The following is a 12,030-nucleotide window of genomic DNA, read 5'->3' on the forward strand; positions in this document are numbered from 1 at the left end:
AAGTAGAAATATGATGTCTGTAGAGCCCGATTAGTTTTATGTTCTTTTTTCCGTGGCGTGGAAATGACAAGTCACGAAAACTAAAATCATTCTGAATAAAAAAATCAAAATGAAAGGTTATGAAAAATTATTACTTTGAATTTTTTTTAATTATTAAAAAATTATTACCTGACACGATTAAAAATTGATTTGAGCCATGGGTACCGTTGTAACCATCAGGACCCTTTTTACCGCGTTAACTATCCTGTGGGGTAAAGCAAAAAAAAAGTTTGCCTTCGTTGACGACAGCGAAGAGTGCAGTACAGGCAAGCCGAAGTTACGCATGAAACGCAGTAAAAATAAAATAGAGGGATGAAAATGAGAGACGAGAAGAGAATTTGAAGTAAAATTCGACAATGACTTCCTGCAGTAAAGCACTGCTGCTTTTGTCGTCATGTGGGTTCGGGTTCTCTCCTAACTCTGAAAGGACACCCCACCACTCTATTTTATACTGTATTTCTACTCATCCATTTTTAAAATCTAAAACCTGAGGATGAGGATGAGGAAGATGAGCGTGTTTGTCAGTGTGGTTGTGAGTGTTTTTTAAATAATTTTTCGTGCTAAAATGCATGTTAATGATTTTTTTTATTTTTTAAAAATTATTTTTGATATCAGCACATCAAAACGATCCAAAACATACAAATCATATTAAATTTTAGTAAAAAAAAAAAATTCAAAATTTTTGGAAACACCGCTGCAGCCGCGTTCCCAAACATAACCGAAGTCATTGGCTCTCAATTTCCAAAACCTTATAATTTTATTATTATTATTATTATTATGAGTATTTATATTAGTTATATACAACTCGACTAATCTTATAAATTCTAAAATTTTTAATCATATAATAAAATAAAAAAAATTAATTTAATCTAATAAAATTTTAAAATTCAGATAGTGAATTTAACAAATTAACTAGAAAGTAATTTGTATGTTTTTTTTTTTGAGATATATCTTGTCAACAAGATTACATTAGAACAATTATTATATAATTTAATTTACAATTCAAGTTAAATCAAAAGTAAAATAAAAAATTTTAAATTTGAATGATTGTATCAAGTTGAATAATTTATTTTTAAAAAAAAATTATAATCAATATATAAAATTCTAATCCAAACCGCAACGAAATAACCTAGTTATTGCTGAATTTTGTAAACTATAATCTGTATCAGCATGACAGCACCGCACGTTGAATGATCTTGATAGGATTAATAAGTCTGGCACGATAACCGAAGAAGTTTTGAGATGATGACTATTCGGAGTACACTAGCAACTGAAAAACGTTTGGAGGTAATGGTATAATCGATTGATAAAATAGAGTTTCCTTCCGAATTTTCTGATACAATATTATTTTCGAGACAGGAAGCTCTTTACATATAAAATATCAAACAAACTCTCGAAACCTATTGTCCGAAGAAATAAAGGACCAACTGCATAGCATGCCTAACGTTACTAGGAAGTGAAAAGGCAAAGAAGTTGAAAGTAACTTCTTTATGCAGGCCGAGAAAGGATCAGAGACGGCATCCTTTGACTTGCATGCTTCCCTTGCTTCCCTCGAAGGATCTCAGAGAAGAATTCTTTTAAAATATATTGATGGAGACAGGACATCAATTTAACTCCAATTTAAATGAATGGATTTTTTTAGTAATTACCTTATTATTTAATGAGTAATAATTGCATGCCTAATATTACTAGTGTTAAAAGAAATGAAAGAAAATAAAAGTATTGGCATTACGAGAAAATAACCCCTTTATGTGGGCCGAGAAAGGACAAGAGGTGGCATCCTTTAGCTTGCATGCCTGCAGATGAAGCATCTCAGAAGAAACATTCTTTCAGAAATATATTAATGGAGATAGGGTTATCTATGGATATCAACTTGATAGATATTTTTTTTGTATAATTACAAACTCCATCTAAACTCAAACTAAGACTTACACACATATATACATATAACTTTTCATTTTTGTTGATCTAGTCATAAGCTTGATTTGACCTAGTTTGATTTAGTGCTTAACTTGATAAAAATATAATCATTAATTTGTTAACTTTTTATTTTTATTTTTTTAATAATGTTGTTTTGATTTTTTTTTAAATAAAAAAAATTAGGATCGAATCGAGTCTACCATTCCGACAAGTGACCTATGATCCAAGCATTGTTCTAGATCGACTCCCGATCAAGTTTTAAAACTATAATCTTTATTAAGAGTTAGGCATTAAAACATTTTTTAGTATTTAAAGTTCATATGAGCTGTGAAACTTGTTTTCTTTAATTTTTTTTTCATTTTTCATTTTAATTTCATCTTTTTTCTAATTAAATCCTTATATTTTTTCAATAGCTAATTGAATTATTCTTAGACCTGTCAAGTCAACTCAATCACCTCAAAGAAACTCCCATATAATTTAATTTTAAACTCAAGCTAGTTAAAGAGTTAAATTGAGAGGTTTTTTCCATTAATTTCATTTTTTTAATCAATTCATCCTCATTTATTTTATCGGTTGAACAAGTTGTCTTTGGATCAGCCAAATCAACAGGAATATGTTAAGCAAACTCTAAAAAGATTTAAATTTAAAATTGTGTTAGGAAAGAAATTGAGTTGAGAGGTTTTTCCTGTCAAGTTCATAATTTTTATCTCAATTTCATTTTTAGATTTTTTTTTATTGATCAGTTGGGTTAATTTTAGACTGGTCAAGTTAAATGAGTCATGCCTGAAAAACTTTCACACGATTTAATTCTAAACTCACATTATACAATGAGTCAAATTGAAAGGTTTTAATATTTTTAATAATACCAAATAATTCTCCATGTCTTAAATCTTTTTTATTATATTAAAAAAATTAATATGACATGCAGTGCTAGCATGTAAATTAGTAATAAACTAAAACACATATTTTTAATTATTTTGTGATATAAATCCATTACAATCGCATATATTAACTAACCGAACATTTATTTTTATTGTCAGCTGCGACGGACCATTCAAATCCTCGGTAGACTGGTTAGAAGGGGCATTTATGCAACACGTGAACATCTCAGCTAACCCCTCTTCTTATTTTGATCTCAGCTAACCTCTCACTCTTTTATACTATATATACAGAGCAGATTCTCTTCGAATTTCCCACACATCCCAATCTAACTCTCCCATCCCAGCAGCTAGTCCATTGCCACATCTACACCACCCAGGGCACTGTTACGGTGCTCAGCTCTCAACCCCTTCGATTTGATTTCTTGGTTTTCTCCCCCAGCAAAAAGAAAATATGGTGACCGTTGATGAAATTAGGAAGACGCAACGGGCGGAGGGTCCTGCCACCATCATGGCCATAGGAACATCGACCCCTCCAAACTGTGTTGATCAAAGCGCGTACCCTGACTATTATTTTCGCATCACAAACAGTGAGCATAAGGCGGAGCTTAAAGAAAAATTCAAGCGAATGTGTAAGGCTTGTAATTAAGTTGAATATATATATTAATTGCATTTCTATTACACATATATTATCTTGGTAGATATCTATCAACTTAATTCTGTCATGCCATGCATTTCAGGTGAGAAATCCATGATCAAGAAGCGGTACATGTACTTGACTGAGGAGATCTTGAAAGAAAATCCTAGTGTGTGTGAATACATGGCGCCTTCATTGGATGCTAGACAGGACATGGTGGTGGTCGAGGTACCAAGGTTGGGTAAAGAAGCAGCTACCAAGGCCATCAAGGAATGGGGTCAACCCAAGTCCAAAATAACCCATCTAGTGTTTTGCACAACTAGTGGCGTGGACATGCCCGGGGCTGACTATCAACTCACTAAACTTTTAGGCCTCCGCTCATCGGTCAAACGTTTTATGATGTATCAACAAGGTTGTTTCGCTGGTGGCACGGTGCTCCGTCTTGCTAAGGACCTCGCCGAGAACAACAAAGGTGCTCGTGTGCTAGTCGTGTGCTCTGAAATAACAGCCGTGACATTTCGAGGCCCTAGCGATACTCATCTTGATAGCCTTGTTGGTCAAGCATTGTTTGGCGATGGCGCAGCTGCTCTTGTAATAGGCTCTGACCCAGTGATAGGAGTCGAGAAGCCTTTATTTGAGCTAGTCTCAGCAGCCCAAACTATTCTACCCGACAGCGATGGGGCTATAGATGGACATCTCCGTGAAGTTGGGCTTACATTTCACCTCCTCAAGGATGTTCCTGGGCTTATTTCAAAGAATGTTGAGAAGAGCCTGACTGAGGCGTTCAAGCCTCTAGGCATCTCGGACTGGAACTCCCTTTTCTGGATAGCGCACCCTGGTGGACCGGCAATTCTAGACCAGGTGGAGGCTAAGTTGGCGCTGAAACCAGAGAAACTGCGAGCCACTAGACATGTGCTGAGTGAGTATGGAAATATGTCCAGCGCATGTGTGCTGTTTATTTTGGATGAGATGAGAAAGAAATCTGCTGAGGATGGGCTGCAATCTACTGGAGAAGGGCTGGAATGGGGTGTGCTTTTTGGGTTTGGGCCTGGGCTCACTGTTGAGACTGTGGTGCTCCACAGTGTGGCTCCAACAATCTAGATGCTGCTTCTGTTGGTTTACATGGGCAGCCTGCACTTTCACTGCTGTTGACTTGTTTTTTTTTTAAAAAAAAAATGCTCTCGCTTCTTTTAGTTATGCCCTATTCCTCTACAGTGTGTGTCTCTTTTGAGAGCACCAATAAGGAGTGGGGGAAAGAGTCGAGGTGGTTGTGTTTGGATTTACGTAATTTGCTGAACTGTAATCGGAGACTTATAAAAAATTATTTTTAAAAAATATCTAAGTCACAACATAAAATAACATAATGATTGTGGTATTATATTTGAAAGGGAATTACTTTATATTTTCTGGAGATGCATTCTCTTTTAAATTAATATGAATATCCGAATTAGTTTGCGCGCATTTCAACTAATTTCATAGCCATAAAATTAATAATCATGTAAATCTTCAATAACCTGAGATTTATAGGATTCAAACTAGTAATTTTTAAAAAATAAAACCAAAACTTGATGAATGAAGTTACACCTCAAAATTAAATTAGATGCATTCTTTTTTTTTAGTTTAACGTGGGTATCCGGGCTGGCTTGCATGCACCTCGACTAATCTCACGGGCCCTGAAGTTAACGACCATGTAAGCCTCCAGTGGCCATCATATGAGCAACCACAGGGCTCGAACCTGAAACCACAGAGAAAACAAACTTTTTAATTCCAAGTTTTTACTACTAGACCACCACCTAGATGATGAATTAGATACATCCTCTTATTTCATATAAAGACAGGATGGATAAAGAATATTTATGTAACCTGTCTCCTTTTTATGTGAAAAAGGAGTTGAACTCAATGTACGCCTAATAATTTCTCTTGTAGAAAATTCTACATAATATCATCGGTAAAATCAAAAAGTGTTGCATGTTTTTACACACGTGCATTGATTATTTTTTTCAATTTTAACGTTTGGATATGTTTAAAAAATATATTTAACTTAAAAAAAAATATTTTTTAGTATTATTTGATATTTTTTATGTGTTAATATTAAAAATTAAAAAAATTAATATTTGTTTAAGTGAAATTTTATTTTAAAAAGCAAAAATTATCAGTTTCTTAAACGAACGATTAATCTTTTGTGTGTGACTTGTAAAAAAAATCAATGAATAATTTAATTTAAAATTTATTACCCCAATTAAAAACACATTATTATAGAACTCAACACAACCCAGAATTTATCTAAGAAATTTAAAACCTAATAACCAGTTCAAGTTCATAATTACTAGTCAAATCAACTAAAATATAAACCCAGCAAAACTCATTCAATACATCAAAACATGGTCCGAACCTGGTAATACTTGTAGTTGTTTAATCCAAACCCGGCTTAGTTTGATCTCAAACGTCCAGTACTTTAGATGTTTGAATCTTATCAGTTCATTTTCCAACTATATAGCCAGACTTTATATTCATCTTCCATGTCTCCGTTCTCATTCTCTCTTTTAGTTTCAATCTCTCACCATAGAAACACCATCAAACCTCTATTTCCTGCATCATTCTTACTGTATAGTTCCAACAAAAAATAACTGAATTAAAGCTTTAACATATTTTAGTTAAAAGGAAAAACATATATATATCAATGAAGAGCAGGATCATCAAGAAAATTTTAAAAAATAATAAAATATCAGAATCCTCTGCTAAGCAAAAACGGAAGTTTCCTAAGCAAAATAACGCACCAGGGAAGCTAAAATAATGATCCACTCTATCATTTACATTTGCTCTTCCAAGAGTATATTCATTATTAAAATCAGAATTACTTGCTGAAAGATTGTTGACTCTAAGATCTTATAAAAATAACAAAAAAAAAAAAAAAAACAGCCAGATAATATTTCCTTTCCCCTTCTCTGTTCCCGTTGAACACAGCAAGACGATGAAGGAAGTACAAATATAAAACAATAGACAATGAAAAAGCTATAGATTATACTATTTCGTATGCTAATGGGGAATTTATTTTTAATATTGTTATTAAACCTGAAAACACAATCATTTTTAAAAAATATCATCAATATATCTCTTGTTTATTTTAATAAAAACAAGGTTTTTAATTGAAATCATTGTTTTTATTAAAAAAAAATATGATTGTTAAAGAAAGTTTTTAAAAAATAGTAAATTAGCATGTCCATGTTTTATATGTGATTGAAAATAAAAAAAATTGTAAATATGATAAAATTATTTTTGAAATTGATTTAAAAAATTTAATAATAAAAAACAATTTGAATTGAATTTTCATGAATAATTTATTATTAGTATTATTATTTTCATATCAGTTACATAATAATTAAAAATAAATTATTAAAATTGAAATAAAAATAAAAATTTATAATAATATTTAAAAACTATGCCAAAATGAAAGAGAAAGTGAAATAAAAAAAACAATTTGGAGTGCCAAAACAATTAAACCAAAAAACAAAACAGAAAAAGACAAGGCCTAGCACATGGCCCACTAGTAGTAGGCCATGCGTACACCTGACCTTGTTTTATTTTTTTAATAAAAGGTTTTATTTTTAAAAAAAATACAGATAACATGTCTAACGTTTATTTAAAGGAAAAATCAGCTTCCCTGGCTCTGAAACCCATGACTTCCAGGCTTAGATAGACAGCTAACTAACTGAGCCATGACACGAATTCTTCATATGAACAGTGCTTAAAAAATCCTAATTATTTTAGTGTCGTGGTAGAATCTGGTAGATACGCTGCAAAGGAGAAAATGACCGAAGAAAACAATGAATGGTTGGTGGGAGATGAGAAGTTTTGCCAGGTGGCAACTATAGTTGGCTCAGAAGATTGCATTAGAAACGACGTCTTTTTGGATGTTTCAGAAATGAGATGTCGTTTCATTATTTATGGACTAACTTGATAATTCATGGATGATTCGGTAACTTATATATTTTTTCCGGATTAATCTCCGGATCATGATTATGGAAAATATCATGATATTTGTATATTCCAGGATCTAGAACTTTGAATTACACGCTTGGAAAACTCTCACACCCCTTGCATGTACTAGAGCTCAAATTTATTTTATTACATGAATAACCTACCAAATACACGTGGAAAGCAGGAGACTACATGTGTTCTAATGTTTTCAGTCTAAAAATCTAACCCGCCCTCGGCTGTTTTCAGGTGCGTGCTTACCAACTTTTCTTTCAATTGATTGCATCCACTAACCAGAAAAAAACGTGTAATTCTGTACATCATACGTGATTTTCTGTATTTTTTAAAAAATATTTTTTATTTATTTTTTTAATTTCAAATTAATTTTTTTTTGATATTTTCAGATTGTTTTGATATATTAATGTTAAAAATAATTTTTAAAAAATAAAAAAAATATTATTTTGATACATTTTCGAGCGAAAAATACTTTAAAAAATAACTGTTGGAATATAGGGCTGATTGGAGACCTTGAGTTGACGGGCTCTTTCTTGTAATTTAACTCGTGGAAGTGATTATTCATTCACTGTGAATTGTCTCAAGTCTATTTATATATATATATATATATGTAGTGTGTGTGTGTGTGTGTGTGTAAACTATAAGCTCACACAAATTATTAGGCATTCTCTTTGCGTGACAGATTTGAATCTTACATTCTTTACCTAATACCTGCCTAACAGGAAGCCTGGGCCTAAGCGTTCCATATTTCCTGGTTCACGTGCATGCTGCCCTTTCCCCTTTGACTCCCTGATAACATAGGGCAACACAAATTTTATTAATTTGATCAGATTGGATTAAATTGTACTGTATTTTAAGTTGACTAGCAATTGTAAATACATACCCAAGAAATAAAAATATTAATTCTTTTAAAAAGTTTAACAAATAAAAATATCAAGGGCTGTGCTTTTTTGAAATTTTATATTTCTTAAAATTTCTAACGGTTGAGAAATTTTGAAAATCTTTAGTTTCCCAAACATGTTCAAAACTTAAATATTAGTTTTTTAATACAATTTCAAAACATTGGTTGACAATTTTTCAATTTTCTTCTTAAAACACTTTAAATTTTTTAAATAAATTATTATTAATTATTTCCTAATATTTAAAAAATTATGAGTCGCTTGAAGTTTTATTTTTTTCTAAGAAATATTACTTATTTTAGTTCTTAATTTTTTTTTCTAGTCGCTTGAGATTTTATGTTTTTCTGAAAAATATTGGTTATTTTAGCTCTTTATTTTTTAAAAAAATTATGATTATAAAATTTTAATTATTTATCTCACAATATAATACAATTTGGTTCTAACTGGTTCGGATTAAAAAACTTGTAAATGCATTATTAATTATTTCCCCATCTTTTTCAATGGGAGCTCGCTTACTAAAATCGATGCGAACAAATAGCTAAATGCCAAAAAAAACCCTCTCATGAGGTGCCATGTCTCTCATTAATTGAAGAATTAAATATAGATAATTACTAGTATGAACCAAAAAAACAAATCTTTATTAGTTAGTGCAATAAAAACTCAAAAGATATAAGGTTTAAATGTAAATAAAAGGACTCCTTCTCTTCTTAAAGTTCTTATTTTTATAAATGTTTTAAAATTCAGATTGGTTTGTTGGATGGACCCAAAATCTAGTTAATTTAGAGTTTTGATCTATATTGAATAGGAAAGATAAACCTAGCTGATTTAATTAAAAACTTGATTTGACCTAATTAACTCAGGTTTAACATGGTGATTCAGTCGATCATTTAGCTGAAATGTTTTTTCTATCAATTTTATATTTAGATTTTTATATTGATCAATCGGGTTGATTTTAAACTGGTCAAGTCAAATTGATGATGCCAGAAAAACTTTACATTGTTTAATTCTAAATTAACATTAGATAATGAGTCAATTTAAGAGGCTTTAAAGCTTTTTTTGTCGGTTTAATATTAATACTAAATAATTTTTTATATCTTAAATCTTTTTTATCATATTTAAAAAATTAATATGTCAGTGCTAGCATGTAAGTTAGTGATAAACTAAAGCACGTATTTTTAATTATTTTGTGATATAAATCCATTTCAATCGCATATATTAACGAACCAAACAATTATTTTTATTGTCAGCGGCGATGTAACGCGCTCAATTAGTCCTCGGTAGACTGGTTAGAAGGGCATTTATGCAGCACGTGAACATCTCAGCTAACCCCTCTTTTTCGTATTTTGATCTCAGCTAACCTCTCACTCCTTTTCGTATATATACAGATCACACTCTCTTCGAATTTCCCGCACATCCCTATCTAACTCTCGTAGCGCTTTTACGGTGCTCAGCTCTCAACCCCTTTGATTTGATTTCTTGGTTTTCTCCCCCAACAAAAAGAAAATATGGTGACCGTTGATGAAATTCGGAAGTCGCAACGGGCGGAGGGTCCTGCCACCATCATGGCCATAGGAACATCAACCCCTCCAAACTGTGTTGATCAGAGCACGTATCCTGAATATTATTTTCGCATCACAAACAGTGAGCATAAGGCGGAGCTTAAAGAAAAATTCAAGCGAATGTGTAAGGCTTATAATTAAGTTGAATATGTATATTAATTGCATTTCCATTGCACATTATTTCATGATCGTTTTCGTTTAAAGATATTCCATGCTTGTTCTAGCAAACGGAAGAATTTTTTTAATTATAGCATACATATTAGAATCGAATATTTTTAATTATGCAGTAATGTCTTGATCTAGTATTAACATCAATGAATATAATAGTATAACCTTATTGTCGGGGATGTCAACCTCCAAATTAATTGCAGAAGTTAGCCAAGTCACCAGTTTAGTTTATTCAATTTCAATGGACTATCCCCATTCATATTTCATTATTTTAAAAATAAACACCATTGATGTCCAAATTCTCTGTCTGTTGAATTGTAAAAGGATACTTGTGCGTGTCTACACACACAAACATATATAAATATATATCGATCCTTGATTAATTTTCATTTGCAGAACTAGAAACACATATATTATCTTGGTAGATATCTATCAAACTTAATTCTGTCATGCCATGCATTTCAGGTGAGAAATCCATGATCAAGAAGCGGTACATGTACTTGACTGAGGAGATCTTGAAAGAAAATCCTAGTGTGTGTGAATACATGGCACCTTCATTGGATGCTAGACAGGACATGGTGGTGGTGGAGGTACCAAAGTTAGGGAAAGAAGCAGCTACCAAGGCCATCAAGGAATGGGGTCAGCCCAAGTCCAAAATAACTCATTTGGTGTTTTGCACAACCAGTGGTGTGGACATGCCCGGGGCTGACTATCAGCTCACTAAGCTTTTGGGTCTCCGCTCATCGGTCAAACGTTTTATGATGTATCAACAAGGTTGTTTTGCTGGTGGCACGGTGCTCCGCCTTGCTAAGGACCTCGCCGAGAACAACAAAGGCGCTCGTGTGCTAGTCGTGTGCTCTGAAATAACAGCCGTGACATTTCGAGGCCCTAGCGATACTCATCTTGATAGCCTTGTTGGTCAAGCATTGTTTGGCGATGGCGCAGCTGCTCTTGTAATAGGCTCTGATCCAGTGATAGGAGTCGAGAAGCCTTTATTTGAGCTAGTCTCAGCAGCCCAAACTATTCTACCCGACAGCGATGGGGCTATAGATGGACATCTCCGTGAAGTTGGGCTTACATTTCACCTCCTCAAGGATGTTCCTGGGCTTATTTCAAAGAATGTTGAGAAGAGCCTGACTGAGGCGTTCAAGCCTCTGGGCATCTCGGACTGGAACTCCCTTTTCTGGATAGCGCACCCTGGTGGACCAGCAATTCTAGACCAGGTGGAGGCTAAGTTGGCGCTGAAACCAGAGAAACTGCGAGCCACTAGACATGTGCTGAGTGAGTATGGAAATATGTCGAGTGCCTGTGTTCTGTTTATTTTGGATGAGATGAGAAAGAAATCTGCTGAGGATGGGCTTCAATCTACTGGAGAAGGGCTGGAATGGGGTGTGCTTTTTGGGTTTGGGCCTGGGCTCACTGTTGAGACTGTGGTGCTCCACAGCGTGGCTCCAACAATCTAGATGCTGCTTCTGTTGATTTACAGGGGCAGCATCCACTTCAACTTCTGTGGCATTGTTTTTCTTTTCTTTTCGTTTGGGTTTTCTCTCCTTTGAGGGCATTATAAGTGGGCGAGGGATCAAGGCAATGGTGTTTGGCTTTACCTTTGTAATAATTTTTATTCGAAAAGCTCTATCAACAATTTATGTTATTAGAATACTCTATTCTACTGGTGACGTAAATTAAAAGTTATAATTTGTATCATTTTGGGAGATGAAACAGGTCGATTGATAATCACATCTTTTGAAAATCATATTAATTATTATTATTACTATATTGATATATATATTTATTAATTATTGTCGAGTAGGTCATCGAGTCAACATCAAACGAAATTGTTTCAATAATTTTTTAAAATAAAACAATATATGTTTAAATAAAAAATAAAAAAACCTTGAATAATTCCAAGGGAATCGTCTTAGTCATGCTCGGTTTTGTTA

General features: G+C 33.0%; 1 protein-coding gene across 4 annotated transcripts; it reads left to right on the forward strand.

Annotated features, from left to right (window-relative positions):
- The first annotated feature begins 3,136 nt into the window (after positions 1 to 3,136).
- Positions 3,137 to 11,747, forward strand: LOC7493199 (chalcone synthase 1). 4 transcript variants are annotated; one of them, XM_052451685.1, is made up of 3 exons: positions 3,137 to 3,469; positions 3,578 to 3,927; positions 10,906 to 11,747. In XM_052451685.1, exons 1-3 carry the CDS (start codon positions 3,292 to 3,294, stop codon positions 11,551 to 11,553), a joined length of 1,176 nt encoding a protein of 391 aa, XP_052307645.1. In that variant the 5' UTR covers positions 3,137 to 3,291; the 3' UTR covers positions 11,554 to 11,747. The 4 variants fall into 4 exon arrangements, with proteins under 4 accessions (XP_052307645.1, XP_052307643.1, XP_052307644.1 ...); XM_052451683.1 differs by having other exon boundaries at positions 3,578 to 3,886; positions 10,865 to 11,747; XM_052451684.1 differs by having other exon boundaries at positions 3,578 to 3,715; positions 10,694 to 11,747.
- The last annotated feature ends 283 nt before the right edge of the window (positions 11,748 to 12,030 follow it).

Source organism: Populus trichocarpa, chromosome 3 (assembly GCF_000002775.5).
Source record: "Populus trichocarpa isolate Nisqually-1 chromosome 3, P.trichocarpa_v4.1, whole genome shotgun sequence".
In the NCBI taxonomy this organism is placed as follows: domain Eukaryota; kingdom Viridiplantae; phylum Streptophyta; class Magnoliopsida; order Malpighiales; family Salicaceae; genus Populus; species Populus trichocarpa.

Bases quoted from the DNA above. Each gene is read 5' to 3' on its own strand.
- LOC7493199 (XM_052451685.1), top strand. From the start codon at position 3,292: ATGGTGACCGTTGATGAAATTAGGAAGACGCAACGGGCGGAGGGTCCT. The intron at 3,470-3,577 runs GTAAGGCTTGTA...CATGCATTTCAG, and splicing joins AGAAAAATTCAAGCGAATGT to GTGAGAAATCCATGATCAAG. The intron at 3,928-10,905 runs CTCGCCGAGAAC...CTTGCTAAGGAC, and splicing joins TGCTCCGTCTTGCTAAGGAC to CTCGCCGAGAACAACAAAGG.